The following is a 14,521-nucleotide window of genomic DNA, read 5'->3' as shown; positions in this document are numbered from 1 at the left end:
TTTGGTGACCCCCCGATGAAAAATAAAATAAAATAAGGAACATCATAATTTGTTTTACATGAAATACTTTATTATATTTCAGTAATTTTTTGATTTGTAATTTGTTTTGGGGCCTGCTAGTGACAACAAGCTCTCTTTTTCTGATGAAAAACTCTTTGGGCTTACCCACTGTCTCGGGATGTTTTGTTGTCTGGTGTCGCTTCAGCTTGCAGGGCTTCAAACTTTCATTTGCCAGTTTCTCATGGCAAAATATACATTCAGCTCTAAATTTTATCCATTGCTTCTATGAAGCCAAACTCAATATAACTTTCTTGGTAGCCCCTATTTTTCTTTTTGACATTTTCTGCAGTCTCCTCTACCTGACGCTTCGCCATTTCTCCCTTAGCTCCGTTTACGTTGCTAGGCAACGGCTGCAGCACGAGAGGCGTTCACGTCACACACGTTCTGTTCCTCGTGATATATATTACTTATTTGTTCATTTAAATACACAAATAAATGTTTAATGTGGCTCTTGAATTTAGTTGATTTTGTCACATATATGAATTAAATGCTTACTCATTTATTTAACATTTTAATTACATAAAAATTATTAAACCCCTTAAAATCAAGAGGGCTTCGCAACCCCCCCTGGATCTTTGGCGCCACAAATCTGTCGGGCCCCCCAGGTTGGGAACCACTGATTTAAATCACCCATCTCAGACAGTGTCTCATGAAATTTTGGGGTTTTGGTGAAGCCCAGTCGGTCAACTTTATTTCAGACTACAGGATCAGAGTAAAAACCCATCAGTGATCAGCACATTTCCTCAACAAGACAAGATCAGTAAACTAATTGATAAAGTGTTTGCTCGGACTGAAAACCTGCAGACTATGACATTTGCTGTAAATAGAATTTGAATCAATCTTACCTGCCTGGAAAAATTACAACACATGGCAATTTGAAAAACAGAATAGCAATTTTAAGATTTATTATTACATAGCTGGACATTTGGTTTTTAGCTCTACTTACAAAATTGCATCCTAAACTAATAAAGTTTTGTGGTTTTGTATTCTTCCTGTAATGTTTAAAATTGTGTAATAAACCATATTTTATGACCCATGTCAGTGTTTAAGTTTAAGAAAAATGGTCATGCACAAGTTGGATTTGCAACATCATGAGCACAGGTGAATGTTTGTGTTTGTCATAGTATGTGTGCCCCATGCAAAACACACACCCACTTAATCAGAGAGATCATTTCCAACCCTTGTGACATGCACAAGTCCTTGTTTCTCGCCAAGTCCCATAAAGACCTATCAAAAGGCCTTTATGTTTATGTGGAAGAGATGAGTGCTGTTTTAATGTGGTAAAACTAGGATAGCACTCAGCAGGCCATCACAAGACCAAACAGATCATGAGATAATGAGTCATTATTAGAAACTGTTGCTAATTCAGCTGTAAGGAATTCTAATAAAAAGTTCCCTCCCCAAGGGTGATGGAGTCTGGAGTCAAGTGTTAATGACAAACACACCCTGCTTTGTTTGGTTTGTAAATAAGACGTCTAAAAGCTGACACTTTCAATAATCTCTGTATAACATTTCCTAAAGAAGCCCAGGTCAATGTGAGGAAGAATGGTAGTCCACAGAAAACAGCCCGCTCCTCATACAAAATCTGATTTTCAAATAAATACAGGGACTTATGTATTTGTTTTTGTGTTTATGACTTTAATTATTCACCAATGAAGTGAAACTTTCCATTCTGGGTCAAGCACTGAACCAAAACACAGCATCATCTGTTAAATTGGTTACGCTCCCTCCAGGTCCAATCTTTATTCAACCAAGGTAACTTGGTAAAATTGTGTACATGAAAGTCGCAAAAGTTAGGAACGCAACTAAAAATAATTTTCATTCATTATTTTAATTTATCTATCAGTTTATTATATTTTTGATTGATCAATTAATTGCATAAAATATGAAACAAAACATGTTTAATTTAAAATGATATACAACTTTTAAAAGTTGGAACCAGAAACTATTAAGCATTTGTGGTCAATTAAAAAAAACATCGATGATTAATCAATAAGTGACAGACTACATGACATAAATTCTACTTTTTAACAGCACATTACATAATGTTACAGTCATAATAAAGCAAGCAAAGTATTATCTGCCCTTCTGGCCTGCCAACTCACAATGACTTCACAGGTGAACTATGGGATTGTGTACAGAAGTTTTTCAGTCTACAAGCTCACTCGACACTAAACAGAGCACATTGCAACAAGTTGCCTTGCTCTACTTCCCCATCATATGTCCTTTGCCCAGCTCTCTACTTCATGCTGTAGCCAGGCAGTTGCTCAATGTAATTAGCACCAATGTATATTTCCAAGTACCTTCTAAGGCTCTTAACCATTTTCAGACCAGTAAAACACTAAGAATTATTTTTAGAAAATTACTTCCTGAGATCATGCGAGGTCAGTGTCAGTAATGGGAGGGTGTGGGTGGATGGCGTGGGAATGGATTATGTTGACATCTTGATTTTGCAAGTGCCTTGCTTGGCCCCACTCCCAAACACACACTCTGTCTTCACAGATGTAATCAAGGCAACACCTTTCAAACGAAGCCACCTTATCACGAGAGACAACTCATGATAATAAATAGATATTCCTGATGATTTCACTTAAGGGTGTATAATTTAGGTACTGGGCTGTATTCCTGTCTCATATCTCACCTCCATAATCCTTTTAACTCAGGTAATGCATTCTGTTTTTGTTGCCTAGTTATTTATGTGATTAGCACAATATTCCATAACAAATGCTACAAAGTATTCTATCAGGATGATTTTGAACTGCACTGCAGCAAAAGTTGAGTCAGGTTAAACTTTCTGATATTTTGACCCATGTGTCATCCAAGCTCTGCCAATAAATCGGTCCTGGTGAGGTGAATGAAGAGCCTGCATTTGTATAAAAATAGTCCTATTGTCAGAACACATATTAACTGTCTTATTTGTTCTAATGCAGTTGTAATACATTTCTTCGCCTTAATTAAAGCACTCTGAACTATGCATGTGTGAAAAGTGCCATGCCCTGCCTCGTCCTATTGTGTTTAACTGTGATAATGGGACTTGCATTGTCTAAGCTAACATGTGCCAACGTTGGCATCAGGAAATAACTGAAGATACATTATCGCAATAAAACAGATCCAAACTGTATCACCTTTAGTTTTTTTGTTAGGTAAGTTTATGCATGAAAAAATAACATGCCTTTTTCAAGATATTAAACTGACTCTGCAGTATGCATCATAGCGGCCAAGACAAAATAAATCAAGGTCAAGGCATGGACAGGAAATTAAGATGAGCTGTGTACAGAATGAATGAACGTGTGTGTGTGTGTGTGTGTGTGTGTGTGTGCATCTGTCTGTAAACATGAGATCACATCCTGTGGAAGCACCACAAAACTGGATACAGCTGCTCATCATTACAGCCAAAAAGTCAACTGAAATGGAGCGTGTCATTGCAGCACCTTGTGTTTTATGACAATTAACAACCGGCTTAATGCTTATCGGTATATTCATCAGTCAGTCTCCCCTGCACAGACACAGACACACAGATACACAAAGAGGCTCAGAGGCAGGTCGATCTATGAAGGTAAACATGCTGCAAAATGCGAGAGCTTGTAGATGAACAATGAACTTATAGAACAAAAATCTGAACTTGTGGGTTTAAATTGTCACAATCACACAAAGAAACACACACACGCACACCAAAGCTGAATTCAGTCACAGACAAAAACAAAACCACTGAGAACAGATTAGTACTGTGTTTAAGGAATCAAAGAACTCATGCCACCAAAACCTAACATACTTGAACTCTGTTAGACAACAAGCTATTTCGCATACCGTGATGAACATTTCAAAGACTTCAAATGAGGCTTCAAAGTAAAGACCACATTCACCCCCAAAAAGTGAAAATCTAAACCGAGTTCAAATTTTCGTACATGTTCTCACATTGTACTCTACAAATCCTTGCATTCTGCAACACATTTACTTTCACATAGATCTCTGTGAAATATCATGTAGGCCCTTAAACAATAAACTAATAGGACAGCCAGAAGAAACACACTGAAAACATACACTGCCAGCATCCCACGGGACACACTGCTGACACAAGCAGCAACAGAAGTAAACAACAAAGAATTTAACTGAAAAACATTCCCAGTTTTCCCTTCTAAACAATATAAAATATTTATGCAAAAATAAATACTTATTTTAAAAAAAATTTTAAAAAAAAGAATTTGCCTCAATGTGTGCTGAGTGTACTTGTTGAGGAAATGGAAAGTAAATTGTAGTCTTGGGCATGTCGTCAAAGGAGTGTGGTCTGTTGGTTTAGCTTCACTCCCAAATGACTGGAGATTGAAGTGGGCTTTTCTCATTTTGTTTTCTGCCTGTAGACAGACTTTACAGGAAATCACTCTCTTTTTCAAACATGCTTTACGTCTCTGTCTCTTTTTCTCCCCCTTTCCTTCTGCCCACTAACCCTCATTTCTCTATTTCTCCACTGTCTATCTGCTTCTTGCTCCTTGCTTCTTCTCAAGCTCGGCCTCCCTCCCTCCCTCCCTCCACATGCACGGCTGAGGGGGAAGATGGTAATCTGAGCCAAATGTGGCAAATGTTGAGACTTAATCCTCTCACTTTTCCTCGCTTATTTCCCTTCTACAAACACAAGGCCACATTTCAGATATTTTGCATCTATATATGCTTACTGGTTCACCAATGGTGCTACATTAGGAAACTACAGAAATAAAGTAAAATAAATAACTTCAGAAGGACGCAGAAATAAAATTAAATCCTTAGCTGTTTGCAAAAGAAATGCAGTGGATATTGAGAGACACAGAGAGGCTACAAACACAAACACACACAGAGAGCATAGAAAGTGGAAATTGGAGGCTTTCTATTTTTATGTAGAATGTTTTATGACCTCCAGATTTGGAATGTATCACCTCCCAGCCGCCTACGCCTGGATACTACTCCAGTGAGAGCAGCCCAAGAGCACAGCTGTCTCCAGATAGCAGTGCTACACAAACACACACACAGCAGTATAAGGATGGGCTGTTCTAATAGGATAAGAGAGAGGGAAGCATACACCACAAATAACCTGCAAGTAAAGTGTCACCCCTGCATACACCCAGGCACAAATAAATACAAATTTCCCCACCATAACAAGAACCAGTTCCAAACGCAACCTCTGTTGAAGCATACTTGTGAATTAAAATGATAAGATAAAGCATGCCACTGAAACTGGAACATATGTGCTGTGACCTGTGCTGCACATCTCCCTGCCCTGCACAGGCAGCTATGGTGAACCAAAAATGAAAAACAACACTAAAAGCTTAAAATCCTTCTAATGGCTGGCTGATTAGAGGCTGCAATTCATTATACACCACAGTAACAAAGTAAACATACTGACAGTTTAGATTTTCACAGAAATGTTAAGTTTGGGGGCGCCCTGTGGCTTAGTCCTAATCGCTGCACCTTTGCTGCATGTCATCCCCTCTCTCTCCCCCAACTTTCCTGTCACTCTCTCACTGTCCTATCTAATAAAGGCATTTAAAAAAGCCCCAAAAATCTTAAAAATGTTAAGTTTGTCCTGAGGGTGGCGCTAAAAGAAAAGTCATGGGCCAGCTTTAAGTATATTAGGTTTCATCCTCTGTGGATGAGGAATGTCCACAGTGTACCTCATGGAAATCCTGCATTTAGTTCAAGAGATACCTTGTCATGTACTAAAGTGTTGCTCCAGAGCTTTGTTTGGCCTGACAATAGTGTTACAGGGGTCAAAAAATATTAGGAATCAGTTAGAGTTTCATCTCAGCTCAGATGTAAGCTCAGCTCAGATGTAATCTCAGCCTATCTTGGTTCTGAACCAACACACTGGCTGGAAGGCAACCAACTATGCCATCATTACCCCCTGTTAGATCTGGGGGCAACAAAGTAAAGTACTTTAAAAAACAGCAGATATTCTATAAGGCTTTATTGTGGGATGACTAAATTACATGAGTGTCAGGAGTCTAGTTCTCCCACTCTCGACCTGGTCAATCTGAGAGGTTAGACCAACAAAACAATGACTCACTGGTATGTGGTATCTTTCCACAGTTATGGGGAAGTTCTTGACGTTTTGCCTCAGTGAAACCAATACTTATTGTGCAAGTTACTAGGAAAACATCTGATGCTCAGTTTGAGTTTGGCATTATCTCTGTGCCACATGTCTGATGTTAGTCAGCAGTGGCTGAAAATTTATTTTAAAAAAAAAAAAAAAACAAAGAAGAAGAAGAAAAATCACCTCTGCACTGTCCAGACAAAGATAATTTTGCTTTCATTTGTAACTTTGTATGTCACAGAAGTTTAAAAAACCCAAGACAATGCATCAATTACACAAAAATTAAGGTCGAAAACAACCGTGGTTACTTGATATGCGTCACTCGCATCTTGATAGTAAACGATTAGGCTAACTTGATAAAAAATGAAAGCTCTACAAAATGTGCAGCTGCCGATCTCACATAATTGGAATTTACTGTGATTTTATCCAATACTTTAAATCTGATTCCAGTGGTTGATTCAAATTCAAGTGAGCTGGGCTACTCAGCTGCTTGCCTGTATGAGTTGTTTTTTAACTGCTGTCCTGGGAACAGTCCTGCGATTCTCATCATCACCCTCCATGACCTACATTCACAGATCTAGACTGACAAGCTCACACAAACTCATTTTTGTGCTCGTGGTACTGCTACTTCACAGCTGCTTTGTAATCGTATGTGAAATAAAAAGAGCAGAAGTCCTGAATAAATACAAAATACAAATCAATAAAGGGGCTCCAAAAGGGTGTCTCAGCATGAATTTGACAGTGTTGCAATGTGACTAGACTGTGAAGAAATACACTTAAATCAAGGAAGAAATATTTTTAAATGCAAAGCAGGATTCAGTGTGTTTGAGCATACACATACCAAGGCTCAACATGAGCATGTTTGTGTTGCAAGATAAGGTTAAAATGAAACAGTCGTAAACAGGAAAGTGAGCAGCAATGTGGTAAAGCAATGATCAGATGATCTCATCATAGCATAGTTGCTGCCAGACTGTTGCAAGTTATTAGATTTAGGAAGATGGGGCCATGTTGAAACCGGTTACCAGTGAATTTTCAATCAAAAAAAACAAACAAAAAAAAACAAAAAAAACCAGAATGTATGGCTGTACAGGCTAAAATGCTTCCCTGATAAGTTCACTTCAACAAACATAATTTTCCCTGGGCATCTATTTCATATATACAAAACAGGTAGAATAGAAAACATGCTGTACTGGGCAGGTACTCACTGTCTGTTGGTCGGGCCGTGGGGGCCTCAGTGACAGGTGACTGCACCCTCTCCACCCGGGGCTCTGCCAGGGAAGGCAGGGGAGCGCTAGGTGCAGGAGGCGGGTGGTTATTGTTCTCCATTGCACTGTTTGGCACCAAACCGTCCGGCTGTCTGAAAACAGGCATCTCAGGCCTCCTGGAGGCCCCCTCAGCTGGGCTGAGTATAGGGGACGGGGGCTCTGCTCTTCTCTGGGGGGGCTCAGGGATCCTAGAGACTGGGGCAGAGGACAGCTGTGCATCCATCCTCCTGGGAGGGGCAGGGGGCTCATGGGGCCGTGTCATACTGAGCTCTGCCCGCCTGTTTGTGGAGCTGGAGATGGAGTTGGAGGAGCTATCCAGGGCGGAGCTGCGACTGCTCAGGCTGACCTCAGGTCGTTTGAGGCCAAAGCGGGCGATGCCGGCACTGGGTGAGTTGTCAATTTGCTTGGAGGAGACCTCAATGGAGATTTCTGTGCGGCGGGAAGAAGATCCGTCAGGGTTACGACCCCCTGATAACTCAATGCGCCTCATGCCGGTCTTTGGGGAACGTGGATTGGAGGACTCGGAAGGGGAAGATCTAGAAGAGGAGTAGTCAGAGTTGCGGGAGCTCAGGTCGTAGCTCCGCTGGCTGGATGTGGAGGAGGTGGATGAGCGGAGAGGGTTGGTGGTCCGACGAGACAGAGGTGATGGGTGTGTGGATGTATCCGTCTCCTCCACCTCAAACGACCGTTTCAGCGCTGGAAAACACAGAACATTTGTGGTTAGACAAGATACAGAAGAATCTCTTGGCCCATACAGATGCAAAACTAAAAGAAAACAAAACATTATCATCTAAGGGCCTGAAGTTGATCTTTTCTTTTTGAATAAAACAAAAAGTTTGATACTTCATACAAACTGTGGTGCAGCAAGCCAACCCAAACAGGCACCAGCATCTCTAGGTTTTCTCAGAGAGTAGGTGCAATTATTTTCACAGATAATGGCAGGTGACGTTCAGCCCTGCTAACAGACAGTGAACAACTAGTTTGTTTACTGTTTGTTTGTTGTGCAGAAACAAACGCAGCTGAAGACGAGGGGCGGTCAGCGCCACAAGCGGCATCAAGAACACCGAGCGCGGCTCCGTTCAAACTGAGCCACGGGACAGGCTCATCCTCCTCCCACCGACGTGAAAGCATCACACCCAAGCACTTTGACAACATTTGCAACTCACAACATTTTACGCAGTGACGGTGACAGAAATAAATAAACCCAACCGGACATGCTGAGCTTACCGGATTTGACACGCTTCACGTAGCCTGAAAGCATGACGTTGGCAATTTCTGATCCGCTCGGTGAAAAAAACCTGGCAGAGTTGAATTATATCGTCAGGAAATTACGCCGACATCTTCTTCTTGATATATGCCGTTACCTGCCCATCCCGCACACCTGTTGACATGACGACTAGCAGACTGACCACGCCCCCTGAGCGCTTAGCTTCCTGTACTTCATGCACCAAGGTCATAAACTACAACAGGTAGATGGAAATATAATATAATATAATATGGCTTAAAGCTGGTGGTGCTGGTTTGACTTGTTTTTTTTTTTTGCAGTAGGTTAAAATAGGCTATTGTAGCTTTATTTTTATTTTTACTGTTCATCCTTCCTGTTTGGGTTTGGATGTGGATAGTTCACAGTAAATATCATATTCTTGAAAAGTCTCCATTTAAAGATTCCATTTAATAGATATATACATATATCTAGTTTTTCCATGCTAACTAGCCCTCTCCCTCCATATCAGTTCAATGCCAATATCCCACCATCAGCTCCATGTCTGATGTGGGGGCGACACCCAGCTCACCTCGGCTCAGCCCAGAGACCGGAGCAGCAGCAAGTCCTGGAGCAACACGGCACTTGTCCCAGATAAACACCCGGGCCTGCACAGGCTTCTGGCCCATTTCAGGGCTGACAAGGCAAGCACCAGCGTGGGAGAAGACCTCTCTTCCTGGAACTCTCTGTACTCACATCCCTGATTTGTTTCAGCAGGTTTTGCGCTGAGAAGCAGCTAATGCTTCACAGTGTCCACTGAGTGCAATGTAAAATACTGGTTCAACTGGGCATTTGTAACAGTAAGACCAACCTTTCTAATTTTCCTGTGTAAAACTTGGATTGTAGTTGCAGAAAATATTGAGCCACTTGCTGTAAACGTTTTCTCATCTTCAGTGTGATCATGGCAACGACAGGACAGCAATTAATGACAAGTTTGAATGACAGTTCAGCAATCCTACTCCACGTCTGCAATTCCTACAGAAACGAGGCTTCTCCAATGCTGATAATTTGAGCAGAACCTCCTGTGTGTACCTTGAATGAGCACACTACAGATCACTGAGTGCCAGTGCATCCTTGGATATCTGCAGCCATACTGAATCCCACACCATATAAACATTCAGTTCCCTAGCACAATACTAAATATACAACACTATACATAGGACATGTAGCAATCACATTATTTGCAGTAGCCCTTTGCATCTCAAAGGAAGTGTTCAACATTTTAGTTAACTTTTGTGCAGAGAGTAAGATGAGAAGACTGAGAGCACTCTAATGTGTGTATGCTAAAAATACAGCTGGAGTTGCCAGCTGGTTAGCTTAGTTTAGCATAAAGACAGGAAATTGGAGTAACAGATAGCCTGGCTCTGTCCAAATGTAAGAAATTCCACCTACCAACACCTTTAAAGCTTACTAAAAAGCATGTTAAACAAATAATAATGCTACTCTTTTAAACCCTAGTGTAACTTCCTCAAATGCTCAGGGGATGGTTTGCCATATCCTCAATAAATCCCCTAGAATACCATGAAGATACATTCCTGTGTGTTTACTGCATATGGCAATTTTGGCACTTCTTCATCTCACACCACTAAGAATGACAGGAAAAATTATAAGGAGAGACAAAAATAAAAAACATTGTGACTTAGATTCAAACTCTGATATGAATGCAGTATACATCCCCACCGTCTCTCTGATAATAAGGTCTCTGTGTTGCTCAGAAAGGAATAATGTAATTTCATTTGAGAGAAAAACGACCCTTGAAATTTTCTTGGTGTGCTCTGTTCTTCTTTAAGTGTAAGAAATAAGCAAAGGAACGACACACTCGTCACAATGAAGTTAGATGTAAAATTCATTGGATGCAGGGGTAAAGGCTTGAAGTATCAAACAGTTTCTTGCCTGTAAGGACAGGAAATGAAGCAAAAATGCCTTAATTGGAAATTACTTGCACTTCTCATGGATGGTGTGATGCTTAGCTTTTAATGGCAAGCTTGGGCGGTCAAAGTAAGAGGCAAAGGCATATTCACAGTGCCGCAGACCACTTAAAACCCTGTTTGACTGTGATTTTGATATAATGACCCGTTTGCCTTGAATTGTGCTAACTGTGTGGTGACACAAGAGCCCAACACAGTGAGGTCCCCACAGACATGTTGGAGACAGAGGCCGCCGTCAGTAATGTTTCAATCTCTCTCCGTAAGTGTGTGTGTGGGTTTAAACACAGCTGCAGAGTAAAGCAAACAGCCTGGTCTGCCCTGGCTGGAGCCAAATCTCTGCTTCTGTTAACGTCACTGCATGATTAGATGTGTGTGTGTAAATGGAGGTAGATGAGGAAGAGGTCACATATTATTATTTCTCCTTTTTGTGTGGCAGTTACTTTCCTCTGTGCGTGTCTCAGTGACTGTCTATGTGCCTGTATGTTTATTGAAGACTGCATACAATATTGTATATATGTGTGTCTGCATTGCAGAGTGTGTGTGTGTGTGTGTGCGCGCACAGGTTTTTTTTTTCTGTGTCCCATTTCAAGGACAAAACCGAGGTTTTTGATCCAAGGTTGCTGTATGCTGCCGCTGCTCTGAGGTGATAGCAGTGATCAAAGACTTTCCAACCAAGCTGAGATAATACTAATGAGCACCAATGTGAACCAAATGTTAACCTTAGTTCTCTATGTCTCAGGCTCTCTCCATTAGTTATCCCTTCTTCGCATTACCTCTCATTTGACCTGGAATTGAAACAAAATCTGCTTTGAAGATTTCTGAACCCCATTCATCTTGGACTCAGTTCTAAACGGCATAGAGTAAACTTGCTAGCAGAGTGTACCGCCAAATAAGGAAGGCCCTGCAGCCAAGCATGATGTTTTTCAACCAACAGTGAGATGTCAGATATGGGATGAATCCATGTAGTGTACTGAAACATGGTTAAACTGCCAGAAAATCACATGATGTTGATCCTCTGTTCTCCAGTGTAGCATGTACTGTATGAGCACCACATGGACATTCTCTATGCCTCTCTGAGCATGACAGTAGATGAGCTGGACGGGTCAACAAGATGTAGCACTGACTTTTGTCTTCAGCTGTTGAGGGAAACAGAATCACCCCAGTATAGGCAGGAGTTTTGTCAAACTGCTAAATAAACTAAGAGTTTATTTAGCAGTTTGGAGATTGTTTGGAGATTGTCTTCTCTTGTCCCCAAGAGAAGACAATCTCCAAACTGTGATTACCGTCCCAATCAGCCATCAAACGTAATAGCTATACTTCCACTAAAGTGATCTTGTAGAGGTTTTGACGTCTAGTGGCACTATGAAGCAGTTTTTTTAAAAAAAAGTAGACATACCTATTTATCTCATGTGTAGAAAGGAAGATGCAACACTGCATTCTTTAATAACACTGAATGCAAACATAACTTTTGTTTGTCGACCAGAAAACTCCAGAGGACACATGTAATGTATGGGTATGAGGGAAGCTGAAATCCTTAAATTTTTCATGAAATCGAACCTTGGTGTTGATTCTATTAAAGCAATACATATTCAATGCATTTACATTTTGTAAATATTTCTCTATATAGTTGAGTTTTCATTGTTAACGATGGAGAGTACCATTCCATTAGGTTTAAATCGCCTTCTCTCACACAAGGGATTCTCAGGAAGAGAGGTGCACATTTAATACAGCATTGCTGTTTGTAATTATTATCTTCGGCACAATGAGTCTTTACTGCTTGCATGCCCACAGCTATATTAGAGCTGTATTAAGTTGAAAACCCAATATTTGCTACTGCCATTGCTTCACATTGAAAGCACTCAACTGACAAAACACAGGTTGGCTTTTATTGTGAAGGAGTCACAGAAAATGCAGTTGAGAATGCAGTTGTCACTAACTACAACTGTTCATCAAAAAAAAAAAAAGCATCCGCAAGGCAACGGTCTGTTTCTGTGTTGGAATTTGAATTTTTGTGAGTGATGGAATAAGAAGGAACATCTACTGTGAGCTGTGAAATGAGAGCTGCAGGTGAAAGGCTGCACACCTTCAGCTCCCCAGAAAGGTGACCAACAACTTTGATTGGCTGCACTGTAAACAGATACACCAGTTGTCCTTCTGTTAAAATAGCTGTTCAGCAAGTGTTTGCTGTAGTATTGATCCACTGTAGCCGTTACCGTAGAAACCACAGATTGCTGATAAAACAACCAGAACTGAAATCTTAAGGATTCAACGTTCATGGAAACATTTAAAAATGTAGCCAGTTGAATATGTTGCGCACTTGCAACTGAAGCCACTCACCCTCTCCTCTCTGAAAAAAGGTTCTGCAGTTTACCACAGTAGCCTAAATAAGCACTGCATGTCAAAATGTGCTCTGGACCAGTTGGCATAAGAGCATCTGGCCCTTAAAATAGTCTCAAAGCCCAACTCTCTTTCCTGGAGGTGTCTGTTACAGTTGTCAAACACATTTTCCAGTCTCTGCAGAAACAAAAAAACACTTTCTACTCAATGTACAAAAGAAAATCTTTCATCACGGCCTAGTTGTTTTTAGCTATAGCATAGAGCCTGTTGATAACTCTGGGGTCTTGCCTGGGGTTGGCATCAGTGCAGGTTTCGCTCCACGTGTCCAACTGGGAGAAAAACAGCAAGGAATACCTTCAAAGCCTAACAAAGACCTGCTGTGTTCACTCTACCTCAGAGTGACCCCTGGTGCTTCCCAGCAGCACTGATGCTGCTGGCGTCATTAGCAGCGAACCTGTCCTAGCTGGTGACTGTATGAGCAGCCTGATAATGCTGATACAGATGGAGACTCCTGAGCACAGTTATTGTCAGCCTCTGTCAGTGGGTGCTTCCTCTCTCTCACACACAAGCTGGATGCGTTTTGTCACAAAAGACACAAAAGAGACTTAATGGTTAAAACCAGTTGCACATTAACGCCATACATCTGTTCTTTGACAACCAGAAATAGTAATACCAGTGGTCCTTAATAACACAGTTTCAGTGCATTACGTGTTACAGAGAACCAACTGACTTAACAGAGTTCCTGAAAAAATCCAAAGCCACAGCTAAGTGGCAGTTGGCTTATAATAACAGTTTTCATTTTGAAGGGCATTTCGGTTCCTACCATGATCCCTCGTCAAATTTCTCATCGTCACCATTAAGGAGTCATAAAGTGGAATGACAAATTTTCTCTATGTTTCAGGGTAAAATGCTTCATGTGGTCTTTTTATAAATTAGAGTAATTAAAAACCACTTGTGGAAAATTGATACACCAGACAAACAACTGGGATCGGGAAGGTGCTCTATAATTTCCAACACTTTCCACATCCATTGATTAAATTGGTTTATCCCATCACTGACTGTCAAAACGTTTGTTACAGTGAATGGTTGCTGAGTGCCATGCAGGCCGGGCCCCATGCAGAACTGTAAAAGGAGGCCCGGCTGTGCTCAGATCCACTCCTTCACTGCCTACCCAACATTTTCACCCACCACAGAAATCTGCTCCTGTGGAATTTCCTCTCACTGGACCAGCGAATGCCCCTCACATGCAGCTTGGAGATACGGATAGAAAGAGAGGGAAGGATCAACTGAGAGAGAAGAGACTAGTGACAGGAATCAACAGGACTCCATACATGAATCAATATAAGACAGATATTTGGTCCATCTTTGGGTCATTAAACTTCTTGATGTACTGTCTGCAGCCACTCATTAATATACTGTAAATCTTTTTAACGTGAGAAGGAAACACAAGGGGCTGTTTGCAAGAGAAAACAGAGAACAGACCTCTTTCAAGGAGCAGTACAAAATGATGCTGTATGAAACTGTGTGTGTGTGGGTGTGTGCGTTCATTCTGCACAGCGGAAAGGCCCAGTGGTTCGGTCAATGATCTGTGTGTTTGTGAGGCTGAGGT

General features: G+C 41.1%; 1 protein-coding gene across 4 annotated transcripts in view; it reads right to left on the bottom strand.

The window, feature by feature from the left end:
• Nucleotides 1-14,521, bottom strand: part of LOC139618161 (septin-9-like) — a 74,315-nt gene that overhangs the window by 34,859 nt on the left and 24,935 nt on the right. For 3 of the 4 annotated variants that reach the window (XM_071473842.1, XM_071473845.1, XM_071473844.1), the window contains one exon: nucleotides 7,327-8,082. In XM_071473842.1, coding sequence (XP_071329943.1) covers nucleotides 7,327-8,082 — 756 coding nt within the window. Of the gene's footprint in view, nucleotides 1-7,326; nucleotides 8,083-8,613; nucleotides 8,775-14,521 lie in introns of those variants that run through there. The other variant, XM_071473843.1, reaches the window with a different exon arrangement.

This window comes from Trachinotus anak, unplaced genomic scaffold (genome assembly GCF_046630095.1).
Source record: "Trachinotus anak isolate AG129_WGS33_773 ecotype Australia unplaced genomic scaffold, CSIRO_AGI_Tana_v1 ptg000003l, whole genome shotgun sequence".
Lineage (NCBI taxonomy): Eukaryota > Metazoa > Chordata > Actinopteri > Carangiformes > Carangidae > Trachinotus > Trachinotus anak.
Note: the sequence above shows the minus strand (reverse complement) of the source record. Positions and strands in the feature narration are given on the sequence as shown.